The sequence below is a fragment of the Xyrauchen texanus genome, chromosome 41, assembly GCF_025860055.1.
Source record: "Xyrauchen texanus isolate HMW12.3.18 chromosome 41, RBS_HiC_50CHRs, whole genome shotgun sequence".
NCBI classification, from domain to species: Eukaryota; Metazoa; Chordata; class Actinopteri; order Cypriniformes; family Catostomidae; genus Xyrauchen; species Xyrauchen texanus.
The window spans coordinates 28,722,953-28,736,911 of NC_068316.1; the positions used below are offsets into that span (position 1 = coordinate 28,722,953).

The 13,959-nt window shown below is 35.9% G+C and overlaps 1 protein-coding gene across 2 annotated transcripts in view; it reads right to left on the reverse strand.

Moving 5' to 3' along the window:
- Positions 1–60: 60 nt before the first annotated feature.
- Positions 61–13,959, reverse strand: part of mastl (microtubule associated serine/threonine kinase-like) — a 20,999-nt gene continuing 7,100 nt past the window's right edge. Inside the window, exons 2-14 of one of the 2 annotated variants that reach the window (XM_052114310.1) lie at positions 11,850–12,102; positions 11,270–11,407; positions 10,929–11,068; positions 10,753–10,841; positions 10,561–10,667; positions 10,086–10,245; positions 9,851–10,008; positions 6,912–7,970; positions 6,596–6,737; positions 4,699–4,719; positions 3,033–3,146; positions 2,829–2,930; positions 61–966 (exon numbers count right to left, since the gene is read on the reverse strand). In XM_052114310.1, coding sequence (XP_051970270.1) covers positions 809–966; positions 2,829–2,930; positions 3,033–3,146; positions 4,699–4,719; positions 6,596–6,737; positions 6,912–7,970; positions 9,851–10,008; positions 10,086–10,245; positions 10,561–10,667; positions 10,753–10,841; positions 10,929–11,068; positions 11,270–11,407; positions 11,850–12,005 — 2,544 coding nt within the window. In that variant the 5' untranslated portion in view covers positions 12,006–12,102 and the 3' untranslated portion in view covers positions 61–808. Of the gene's footprint in view, positions 967–2,828; positions 2,931–3,032; positions 3,147–4,698; positions 4,720–6,595; positions 6,738–6,911; positions 7,971–9,850; positions 10,009–10,085; positions 10,246–10,560; positions 10,668–10,752; positions 10,842–10,928; positions 11,069–11,269; positions 11,408–11,849; positions 12,449–13,959 lie in introns of those variants that run through there. The other variant, XM_052114311.1, reaches the window with a different exon arrangement.

The window sequence follows — 13,959 nt, forward strand, 5'->3', positions numbered from 1 at the left end:
TAATTCAGAATTAATACTTAAGAATTGTATTTTACTTTATTTACCTTTAAACACCTCCAAAACTTACTAAAATCACAGGTTACATCTGCACCTTATTCAAACAGAAAAAAGTTATGAAATAAATGATTATTAAACACAAACCTTTCAGGTATGATTAAATGAGTATGAACTGAAACATTTATGAAGCATCAGCATGTTTAGAACTCAGTGTAGACACGTTAAAACATTTTGCATGTTAAAATAAAACCGCACTCATACAAACATAGTTCTCAAGAAAACACGAGTTAAAAACATCAGTGGCTTAAATATAATTGTCCACTAAGGAAGTACAAATAGTAGTGTTACATAATATATTACTTTTTTCCAAACAAGTCTTGATTTGAAACCAGTCTTATGGCATATGTACGTAAGGGTCAAACGCCCACCTCACTGCATTTCAGAAACCCTACATTTATTCACCATCTCTCTCTTCATAACAAACATACAACATCAATTACCAAAGACAGAAGGAAGAAGCGGGGAGAGAGAGAGAGAGAGAAAACAAGTAACGAAGAAGATAACAAGAGCACTATGGCAGTGAGGACATCTGTATTTATTACAAGGAATAGTTTACCCCAAAAAATGTGCAAGCTGTATCAACTACTTTTGGTTTTATGGTGCTTTTTGTCCTTTTTGGCACTTGACAGGTCTGAGTTTGAATAAAAAAAATTTTATTTGTCATACAGGTTTGTAGTGACATATTCCATTAAAGTTTCCACACAACACAATAATATCTTACACATATCAAATAGTTTCTTTATGTGTATATTCACAGACTGAAGCCTGATACAGTGAGATGTTGGGCCGTGTTTCTCGCCTCAAAATACGACGTGTCGGTCTCATCGTTGGGTTGTGGGATGAAGGGCATGCTCTGATTGTGAAGGTTTTCCCAGTCCACACCCTCAAAGAACAGATGATCTTTCAGTTCTAGGGAAAAAACAATCCAAGAATAGAATCGCATGATTGAACTAGTAGTGAGAATGCAAATGGATAGTTGAATATTCCTTTAGTGAGTGTTTATTTTCGCTTTATTTAAGACTACAACATGATGTTGAGATTATGGTATTTTTTGCTTTTGTAACTACCTTAAACAATAAGAATAAAAACTTAAAAATGCCTTTTGTAACGTTTATTGTGCATAATCCATGAATCTCCTTTTGTTTGTGGAGACTATCATAGTAACTGCAATGTAGAGTTATACATACTTAGTCTATTTATTTGTTGCATATCTGTCATTACAATATAAAATACATCGGCCGATATATATTTGACCTTTCAGAGATTAAACATTGTGGCCCATAACTCTTAGTGTACACTTACTGAGCACTTTATTAGGAACACTATGGTCTTAATAAAGTGATCGAAGTGGTGTTCTGCTGTTGTAGCTCATCCGCCTCAAGGTTCGATGTGTTGTGCATTCTGAGATGCTATTCTGCTCACTACAGAGTGGTTATCTGAGTTACCATAGCCTTTCTGTCAGCTTGAAACAGTTTGGTCATTCTCTGTTGTCCTCTCGCATCAATAAGGTGTTTCCGTCCACAGAACTGCTGCTCACTAGATGTTTTTTGTTTTTGGCTTCATTCTGAGTAAACGCTACAAACTGTTGTGTGTGAAATTCCCAGGATATCAGTAGTTACAGAAATACTCAAACCAGCCTATCTGGTACCAACAATCATTCCATGGTCCAAATCACACACGAGATCACAAGTTTTCCCCATTCTGATGGATGATGTGAACATTATCTGAAAGTCCTGACCCGTATCTGCATGATTGTATGCATTGCACTGCTGCCACACGATTGGCTGGTTAGATAATGGCATAAGTAAGTAGTTGCACAGGTGTATCTAATAAAGTGCTCAGTGAGGGAATTTGGCCAATCTTAAATGAATCATATCGGCCGATAACGCAACGAGTGGATATTTGACCATTCTGAGATTGTGTTGATCGATAATGTTACAAGTGTTTATTTGCCGTTCTGAGATCAGACGATATCACTGCACACTTTAAAACACCACTTAAAATAAAGTATTAGCTGCCTGTTAGTCTAAAACTACTGTCAGCCTCCCGTTTTATACATTTTAAACATTTTGCAAAATAAGTGTTCATTTAATTTCAGCAATCATTGCCATCATTAAAATGTATTGTGTGTATACATTTACATCAGGGTTTGAAATTAACTTTATGGCTCACCAGCCACTATGGCCAGTAGTTGCCAAAGTCACTAGCCACTCAACATTTTCAGTAGCCAGTTTTAACCCCTTCATTATAAATTGCATTTCCTTATATTAAAATGTACCATTGCTCTACCCTTGTTTAACACTGCCATTTTTATGATAAGTCCATTACCACAGGTAAGACCATGGGGCTCCTCATTTCTATGGTTATGTTAATGTAGATAATGTAGATGTAGTCTTTTCTACTAAATAAACTATAGTATTTGTTATTGTTATTTGTTTTACAAAACACTAATAGCCTAAACACATTTAGAAACATTTAACTACAACTTTTACAGTTCTAATAAAAATAAAGTCTAATAGATTCACTGTAATAGATTAAATACAAATATATACAAGTTACCAGTTATTGCAGGAAAAAGCAATTTTAGTAAAACATTACCAAATACCAAAACATTTGACTTTAGTAAGGATGATGTGTCTTTTATAAGTTATGAGAGGCATTCAATTTGCCATTCTATTTTCATTTTGTATCAACCGTTGAAAAACCCATATCATTTGATCTCTACATTTTAAAGAAGTTCACACTGGTTTGCATTCATTTTAGTAATTCACCTTTTAAGCCAGCACGTTTGGCTGTATCCATGGTGAGCAAAATCTCGATGACATTTCTTGCATTCTTGGTTAACTCCTCCTCTCCATCTGGCCATGGTATATCTGCTCAACATTCATACAGATAAGAATCAATACTCACAACTGCATAAAACTCTTCATGGTGTAGAACAAAAATAATTCAGGAGAAATGTGAAAGGATCCTACCTCTGTTGAGAATGTTCTGGAACACCAGCTGAGGGGTCTCATCATTGAAAGGAGGCACTCCTGTGAGGAACTCGAAAAGACAGACACCTAAAGCCCACCAATCCACCATGAAATCTGTTGGAGAGCAAAGCGGGCTAATAAGTCAGTGTTTTACTGATTAAACAGGCAACTTAGAACAAAATGTGTTAGATTGGGACCACTATTCAGGGTTCCCACACCTTTTTAGACAATACATTGCCATTATTTTTTCCAGTTGTTTGTGATTACTGGATAAGGATTGTTACACCTGCACAGAGTAATTTCTAGCCAATTTAATATCTTAGAACGTTTCCATTTTATTATTTTGGCATTTATCAGATTTGATTAATTTCCAAGTCTTTTCCAGGCCTAGAAATCACAATATAAAAATTCCCTGATATTTCCAGGTTTTCCATCTCTGTGGGAACCCTGACTTTTACAGAGCTGTGATAGCAGCAGTGGAAAGTTTGAGGGAGAATGAGAACAACAAAATGCAAATCATTGGGTTGGTGTGAACTCTGAGGTACAATGATAGCTAATGAAATATTAAGTAATTTGATGACATTTAGTCATTTAAAAAAATGGTTTACATCAACACAACTGCAAAAAATAACTATATATTTACTTGCTTGTGCAAAACCAAAGTCTTTTTAGCAAGTCGGTCCACTAGGTGGCCATCTTTGGAATGCTCTCAACAGGCTAGGCAGCCATATTTCAAATCAGCAGCAAAATCTGACAACAACGGTATCATAAATTGTGCTTCTTAAGATTCCGCAAAATAAAATAAAATACAATAATAATAATTTTCCATGCTTGTATTGCTAATGCGCGTTCTTGAGGCGATTTACAGGCGAAGTCTGTATCTAAAAGTTGATTGAGTCTTTTACCTGTAAGGTGGAACTTTCTTTCTAAATCCATTGACCGCTGGGCATTCCAATTTATCCCATTCATTTTAATAGAAGTAGCCCGTATCTGCTAAATTGTCCTTGCAAAACTCAGTGCCACAATGCTAGGGGTTTGAGAGGTGTTAGACGATGCCATTTAGTTGCTATGTGGTTTTCTAGCAGATCACTATGCAGTTGCTGTGGGCTTCTGGATGGTTGCTTAGTGGTCCAAGTCAAATAAGCCCAACCCTAAGTATTTATCATATGGTTTTGGTGCATTCTCTTGTGTCTCTTATGTTTCATTGTTCATTCTTCGCATATCAAATCTCTTAGAATAGTAATAGGAGCACACCTCTCATCAACAAACCGCATGATTTGAAGTATCATTTATGTCCATAGTACAAACTGTGTAGTAATAGCTGTGCTTGTCTTCCATTGTTCAGAAAAAGTTAGTCCCAACCTAAACGCACACCAACCTACAAAGGTCTTACCCAGTTGTATCTAAACCAGGATAGAAAAAAGTATTTTGATGAAATTCGGTTTTCCAAAAGAATCACCAAGGATTCCCTAAAACCATCATATCATCCCAACAGAGTTCAGAGAGCATTACTAAAGCATTAATAGAGCAGAATCAAGAGCTGCCAATCACATAAGCTGCAACCCATCACTGCATTAGCCAGACACTTCTGCATGTAATCATGCCTCCACAAGCACAAACATCAATGTCTTAGGATCTCAACCAAATAAATGTTTAGTATACTTACCAGAACGTACAGACCCTGAAACTAAAACATAGTGTCAGTTAATGAGGGCATTGAAAGTACCTATTTCTATAATTGGCGGTACAACGATTAACAGAGATCCTACACCTTTTGAACAATGAGTTTCCATAATCTTTTCAGTTGTTCGTGATTACTGGATAACGATTTTCGAAATCTTTTTAATTCAGACTGATCCGCTAAAAGACCAATTTATGAACCGGCTTGAATAATTTATTGCAAAGAACAGACTCAAAAGAATGATTCACTCAAAAATCTGATGCCGCTATTGCTTGCAAGGAATATCTAACCCTTAAAGCTGAAGTATGTAATTTCTGCAAACTAAATTGCAAAAATAAAAAACATTTTCAAAACAGTTTTTCGAATACACCCTTCGCCAGCAGTTGTTCAAACATTGAGATAGTCCCGCCCCAACTCATGCCATTGATTGAGTCTGTGAAAGTGATGAAAGTATACGCTAAGGTTTGCTGAGAAACAAACAAAAATCGAATGTATTTAGAGAGGACCGTTGATCTCCTGTGCTTGTTCATGATAGGGTACGAGAGCAACATTTCACGCAGCCCCCTCGCGACATGGGCCATTCAAGCAAAAACTTGTTTTGTTTAACTTAAAACAGGCCTGCCACAGCGATAGTGACAACAGAACACAAAAACCAGAGAACGGAACTTACAAAACATGTCTGATTAGCTTGTAGTCAAAGAATTGATGCATTTCTATGCCCGGCCTTATTTTTTAGAACGGAGTACTCGGAAATCAAACAGTAACATAGAGGAGGCTACAGGCAGTCATGTCAAACCGTGTCCTTACCTGATGGAAAACAACATGCAATATAATGCATATTTCCTATGTTAATCAGAGTTTTTGTCCTAACCATCTGTGACGAGCGATGATACATACGTTTTCTATTTTCGGCATCGCGCGGGTAACTCCATCCGCTGTGAACTGGCACCAGTCCAAAAACTTTCTTAAAACACTATATTAAAGTCAGCATCTCATGAGCTGGTTAAAAACGAATTACTTTTGGCCGAGAATGTTACACCTACCAAATGTTTTGCAGAGGTCTCACTCTCTTCAGGTCTGTCAAAAATACTGGTTCGGAATGGAGAAGAGGTGACAGACAGTCCTGCCTACTCCATCTGTCTGTTTGATTGATTGACTGAGGACTCAATCAAAAAAATTATTTGACTTCAAACTTGTAGAAGTTAAGATAGTTAGTAAGTCATTTAATACATTCTGTTCTTTGGTTAGTGTTCAGCTGTGTTGACTTTTCTGTTGTTAATATCGCTGGTCCTGTTGAAGTGAAGTGAGCGGCAGCGTAACTACTGTTGCTCTAAAGCTCTCATGGAGAATCATGAACGTGCACAGGAGATCAACAGTCAGTGAAGATTTTTTGTAAATAATATATTAGATTTTGGTTTGTTTTACACCAAACCTCATCGTATCCCAATCAAGAGTCTCATGGAATAATTTATTATACTTCTGAAATGTACTTTTGTGTCCTTTTGAAGTTTGAAGAGGTGGTCCCCATAAACTTTGTTTTTTAATTTTTTTTCCATTGTGTTAAGAAAAAGAAAGATTTCCGGAAATCTATATAAAAAGTATTCGGAAATCATTTGGGGATATAACAACACCGGGAAAAGTAAACAATGACTGAATTTTAATTTTGGGTAAACTAATCCTTTAGGCTGGGATAGAAAAAAGTATTTTAACACAAAAAAAAGATACACACTTCAGCTTTAACTATTTTAGAATTGAGTATAACAAAAAAAAAAACATTGAAAAACACATATTGATCAACCAAAACGCTGTTCCTGACTTAATATTGGAGGCATATCTCTGCACATGTTTAAAACATTTAAGGTTGACCAGTTAAAACCCTTACCATGAGGTTTGCCTAACAGAAGTTCTGGTGCCAAGTAATCAGGAGTTCCCAGGATAGGGGCTCCTTCTACACGTTCTGGACCTCTGCGGACACTTTTTGGTGTCCTATAAGGAGTATGTGACATAACCATCTGCTGGGGAGTCTAAGAGAGAAAAAAAAGAAGGTGTTTTCATCATTTATCATTTTATGTTGCTCCAAACCAATGCCAGTTACTTTCTTTTGTGGAACAATGGTCAAGCTACAAAACGTGTGAACTAACCCTTTAACAAAAATACCAATTCCAATTCTTTTGGAGAACAAAGAGCAAACCCCTCACCTGGTAAAGAGAGCTGCTCAGACTGGGCCTTTTCTTCTGAACTGGTGTGACTGCAGAAGGTGCACTGTGGAAAGAAGCTGAAGCTGACATCTCCATGGCGTCCAAAGAGGCCAGGCTGAGATGCGAGTTACAAGACCGGTTTATTGAGCTGCAGTAGCTCCTGAACATAACCAAGTTCTTGGGTTTGAGGAACCCAGGTGATCTGACCATACTTTTGGATAGGTCATGGAGATGGTCAAGAAGAGAACTTTCAGATTCCCCTCTCTGCTGTTTTGTATTGCTTTGCTTTAGTGAAGCTATTGTGGACTTGGCTGCAGGCGTCTCACTTTCTTTAAGATCTTCAAAAGAGGAAGACAAAGCATCTTGTTTGTAATGTGCCGATTGTTGAGTTGTGTTGGTGACTACAGACATCTCATGGACTGAGGTATCACAGTCCAAACTAAGGCTTCCTCTAATATTTTGCCCGCCAACAGGTGAAATTGGGGAGCTGGAGTTGGTAACTGTTTTAGCTTCCACCTCAACAGGATCTTCTAGTTCACAAAAGAGGTTTTTGGCCACGACAATGGGACTAGATTGCTTAGGGACGATTCTCTGTTGACATATTGGTTCACTTTTGAAATCATCAAGATTAGCAATGGAGAAAATTCCAGTCAAACCGGTGTGGGCACCTTGATTCACCTCTGGAATTTGGAAACATCTCTTGTAGATGGCATCGTTTTTCTTGGAATGGATTTCAGCTTCATCTGGGCTTTTTTCTACTTCTTCAAACCCTCGCTTGGCTGAGGACTTTGGTTCCATTGGCGGCTCAGGTTTTGCAAGACTGCCCTCTATTGACTGACGGGGAGCAGCCTTACCCAAAGGAGTGGCACAGTTGTCAGCTGCATTGAACTGCAGTCTCTTTACAGAAATGTCTGGTTTAATAAATCTGCTAAGGTCCACTTGGTTATCAAGTGGCATCAAAATCTTTTTTTCCAGCGGTGTTACAGAACTGTTTCTTTGATTTCTGTTACCCGGTTCTTTTCTGTGTAATTTAGGAAGGTTCTCGCCATCTTGTAAATTCTGGAAGAGGATGACTAGTGTTAATTTTCACACAGTGTTTTATTTGGCATTTTTGTCTTTTGACAAAAATGTCCTTTAATGTTTAATATGTAAGATTACACAACATGAGATAACTCGAGTGGAGGTCACTCGATAGTGGATTTTGGTGGGAAAGGCCGATAACAATTAATCGGCCAATAGTTTTTTAAATTGATTTATAGTATGTAAAAGAAATTGTATTCTTTCTTTAAAATGGCAGACTAAGACAAAGAGTCCAAAATGAATAAAATCCCAGATGCAGTTTATTGTTCAAACAAAATTCCAATAATAACCAGAAAAAAATCTGATATGGTGCATTACGCAGGACTTTTACATATAAACAAGCCCGACACAGCTCGAATAACATACTTATTTTGAAATGCTAAATGGTTTTTTTATAATAACAATAATAACAATAATAATCTGCAACTATTGCCATATTTTTTTTCCCGATAACCTATAGTTCCAAAACAGCAACTATCAGCACTGATTATCTGGTAACACTGATATATCTTTCTTCCTCAAAACCTAAGTTCATGAAATGAGGGCATATAATGACTATATTGACGTATTAGCTACTTTTTAGAAGTGACATGGTTGGGAATTCCTCACGTTTAAATAGTTTAGGATACTACATTACGTTTAGTACAATTTTAAGAAACGGTTTATTCACAACGCAAGCTGCATTCTGAATCGATGGTAACTTAAAGTTCACATGTTCATTCGCTTCATTGCCTATGAAGATGCAAGTTCTAATATTATGCTTATGTTGAGAATATAGCTGCATAATGCAACATTTATAGGATGTGTTTGAGTGAGGTGAATAACCTGATTCAGGTGATAGGGTTAGGGCACTTTCAGATCATGCAGCTCAAGCGGGGAAATACGCAACATAATAGAACAAGATTATTTCAAATCAATGCTTTCTAGATTTCGCTTTCTTAAAAAAGAAAAAATACAAAATAAAAGTGTTAGTGCATTGCTAATATCTTGCAATATTATTTTTTCTCATCATATTTTCATTGACAGTACTTTTATTAAAACCGTTTGATTATCTTGCGTCTTTTTCATCTCGCTTTCGCTATCATTGACAAAATCAAACAACCTTTCATCAACGAACATTCGTCTGTAATTTCACTGACAAGATTAACACTGATGATGACATTGTCATGTTGATTTACATAATTATATACAAATACAAACCAAAATCCATCTACAGTTAATGAGAGCATCTATATGCATGTTCTTACACTGATTATGCCGTATGGTCATGTGAACGCCTTAAACGGTTTTCCTTTATTGGGAATAAGTCATAAATGATTTGCACATTACCCTGATATAGCGTTGAATGTGAACAAATATAACGGCTTGTATAATTTGTGCAAGTGTTGTGTGCATGTTAGTTTATGGTTTGACATCAAAAGTAGAGAATAATCTGATAATTTCCAGATTTTCTAATTGATTTTCAAACGTTTCGTGTTTTCTATGCTTATTTTGCAGCAAAATCTGTGGAATGCAACAGAATGCATTTAACTACGGTAAAATGTGTTCAACAGGGCTGCGATTACTAGAGTTTTTTACAGAAAAATTAGCCAATATTTTAATAAACAAACATGATAGCGGCAGGGAAATTGTAGAGTTTTATGAATGATGGGCGTTCCAATCATAGGGTTATCTGAGGAGCTTTCAGTGGAATTCTATGGGCAACCATTTCATATACGCCTGGCCCAAAAACTACAAGTTTTGGATCCCTAGTAATTAAATATTTGTTTATTCTGTAAACATTTCTCACAATGGGACGTCATTACTAACAATGCCTATAAACCAAAATCTCTAAAAAGCAAAAGCACTAAAAACAGAACCTGCTCATCTTCCCACATCGGGCTGACACAGTCTTCAGAATCCGTTGTGGATGGTAACAGGCTAACAGCACTTAGTGTCTCAAATCTCTTCCTTGATTTCATCAGCCTTGGTGTTAAACTCTTAGCCAGCACACCTGGACTGAACACACTGTTGGATCCTAGAGAAACTTACACATTAGGTTATTTAAAAATGCCACAATGCTAGACTCTGAATGTCTATTCTTCTTACACATACCTAGAGTTCGGCTTGAGCATATTGGGGAATTGAGGTACTCTGCTCTTCTCTTCAGTATAGGCGAGCACAGAGAACTCTTCCTATGATTGACCTTCCCACAGGACATTGGGCTGCCCAGCACTGTGCTACTGTGATGCTTACCCTCTGTCACTGGGGTATTCTTTCATTTGATGTTAAAAGAAGACAGTTTAACAAACTTTTACATAACTTGTTAGCATTTGCATAAAAAGAATACTCTAAATTATACAGGGTTCCCACATGTAACATTTGCTATCCAATTAATAAAATAGGTGGTTACCCTCAACGGATACAGTTAAATATTATAGAGATATGAATATTCACATTATTTACAATTGTATTCCTTTCCATGACTTTCCAGACCAGGAAATCACAATTTTGCAAGTCCCTGATATAGTCTTCTGGATGTTTCATGAGCGTGGGAACCCTGATTATACGACTCTGAAAATCTACTCACCAGACCAAGAGAGCTTATTAGCGACAGAACTTGACCAGGTGTTCTGAAATAATCTTTCTTAGGCTTTGCCAAAGACGGTGTGGTTAAAATATCCATCAGGTTTAGTTCTAGAGGGTGGAAACAGAAAACTTGGTTAATGCCACAATAAACACTAAGATAATTTTGCATTTTCAGAGGTTAACAAAAACATACCTCTGTCAAGTTTAACCTTGGATAGCCCAAAGTCTGTGAGCTTAATGTGACCTTCATTAGAAATTAGCATGTTGTCAGGTTTCAAGTCCCTGTGTTAAATCATTTAAAAAGAGAAATGTCAGTTTTTGGACAAACAAACACTGAAACGGACTCATAATTACTAGTTTCTGCAATACCTGTGAATTATGCCATGTCTGTGAAGGTAATCGAGAGCGATTGCAACCTCTGAGATAAATTTCAGAGACATGTCTTCATCAAAGTACCCATAGATATGAAGCAGTGATTTCACATCTCCTCCAATCAGATACTCCATCACCTACACAACACATTAGAAAATATTACCCATCCACCATATAAAACTTCACATCTATGTTGAAATAAACACTGACACCTCAGGGTACATTTACAGAAATATTGACACACACACATATATATATATATATATATATATATATATATATATATATATATATATATATATTTTTTTTTTTTAAACATTCACGCTTGTACTACGTACCAGATAGACTTTGGTTGCTGTTTGCAGAGAGTAAAACAGGTGCACAATAAAAGGACTTTTACTGAGAGCCAGAGCATCTCTCTCAGCTTTCATCTGATTGGTCATATTTTTATCCACCATATCTGCTTTCTTCACCACCTGCCAGGCAAAAAACAACATCATTTAGTTCATGTTTGAGTCAGAGTCCACTTGCCAAAAATGCTTTAATTTAGTATTTTTCATCACAAACTATATTATAAGCATAACAATGCGAGTAAAAAGGTGAATTTACATTAAATTTAGCAGCTGGCATGCAAAGTTGTGCAAATTATGTGTGTTTTGAGAATGTTCAAAAGAGCATCCGATAAATGGATAAGTTAGTAAAATAATAGTGCAGAATCTTACTTATTTCTGATTCATTTTAATCGTTAAAATATTATTTTTAATCACAGTTCATCAATGCGGAAACAGACATTTGAGCCCCACTATTTTATTTATTTTTTTATTATTATTAAAATGCATCATTATAAACACTCCATCATCATCATCATCATCATTATCGAGAAAACAAAATATAAATACTACATATGAATGTCTATACCTTGATCGCATAGAGTTTGGAGTTGCATTTCTTTCTGGCGAGGTAAACCTTCCCAAAGGCTCCTCGACTGATGGGTTTGACCACCACAAAGTCCTCGATGGACGGAGCTTTCACTGCGCTATTTGAACCGTCAAATGATCTTCCATGACCCTCCATCTCGCCAGTCCGTTCAATTATCAATGTAATCCAACTGCTTCTCGGCGAACAAATAGATCAGTTGGTCGGATCACTAGTTAGTGACACAATGAGCCACCTTCATAGACGCATAAAAAGAGGAATTATGGTGATTATTGTGTTGAAACTCAAACACACATCACCAGAGAGGCTTTTAAACACTACATGTATTCGTACTGTATTAGTTGTGAAATGTGTGAATAAGGCTGTCTTGTGTTCAATCCATCGAGTCCATCTTAACAGTTGACAGGCGCGACTCGTTTGTTTTGAAATTTGAAATGTGCCACAAAATGTTGGGTCCTATGACGCGGTGGTTTAGCTGACCTGAAGTCAGCATTAAAATAAATCATTTCAATTTGAAACACAAACGTCTTGATAATATTTATGATTTTATATGTACTCATATTTATTTATAAATGTTTTAATTTATATTATATTATTGCGCTGTTTTGTGTTTTACTCTAAAGAATCCGTCAAACGAATCAAGCAAAGCGTTGGTCTACTATTTAAAGAAGATAAGACGCGCTCTGCTGGAAGGAACCAGTAGTGACAGAATAGAAGAATGAGCGTTGGACGGCAGATGTTTCTTCTCTTTCTTCTTTTTTTTTTTTTAAACTTTTTTTTTTTTTGTAATCTTACTCTGCCAGGGCTGTACAAAACAAAACGCCATTACATGCAATACAAGTAAAATGTGACTAGCTAATAATTTCTTAAAGGAATATTTCACCCAAAAATAAAAATCCTCTCATCATTTACTCAACCTCATGCCATCCCAGATGTGTATGACTTTCTTCTGCTGAACACAAATTAAGATTTTCAGAAGAATATTTCAGCTCTGTAGGTCCTCACAATGCAAATAAATGGTGACCAGAACTTTGAAGGTCCAAAAATCACATAAAGGCAGCATTAAATTAATCCATAAGACTCCAGTGGTTTAATCCATGTCTTTAGAACAAATATGATAGGTGTGGATGAGAAACAGATCAATATTTATGTTTTTACTATAAATAATCCTCCCTTCCCAGTAGGTGGTAATATGCACAAATAATGTAAATGCCAAAAACTAAAGAAGAAGAACTGAAAGTCAACGTGGAGATTTCTAGGAAAAATGGACTTAAATATTGATCTGTTTCTCACCCACACTTATATCACTTCTGCAGATAAGGATTTAACCACTGGAGTCTTATGGATTACTTTTATGCTTATGATTTTTGGGCCTTCGAAGTTCTGATCACCATTCACTTGCATTGTGAGGACCTACAGAGCTGAAATATTCTTCTAAAAATCTTAATTTGTGTTCAGCAGAAGAAAGAAAGTCATACACATCTGGGATGGCATGAGGATGAGTAAACATTGAGAGAATTTTCATTTTTGGGTGAAATATTCCTTTAAATGCAACATTGTGATATATTCATTGCTGTAATGCAGAAAAAATTATATATTATCATATAAAACATTATATTCAGTGGTGGGTGTAATGTATTACTAAGTAATTAATTACTGTAATAAATTACTTTTTCATTGAAAAGGAAAGTAAGGGATTACTCTTAATTTTTCAGTAATTTAATTACAGTTACTTCTGATGCAATTGCGTTAAATACTGAATTATATAGAACAATTCTACATAAAACAATCATGAATTAAAATCGAAATCTAACATCTAATATTAATATTAAAATATATGTTTTCTAATTTAACGCTGCCCCCTTAAACTCTTTGGCCAGTTCATAAATCATTTATTTGATTTTATATGATGTATTTGAAAGAATTAAAAGAACAGTTTCTCATCTATCCTTCCTTGTTGTTCGTCTGAAAATCTCTTGATAAGAGATTTAGAAAGTAATTCAATTACTTTTCAGACAGAGAAAGTAGTACAGTAATCTAATTACACTCTAGAAGGTGTAATTAGTCATTAGTAATTTATTACTACCCAAGT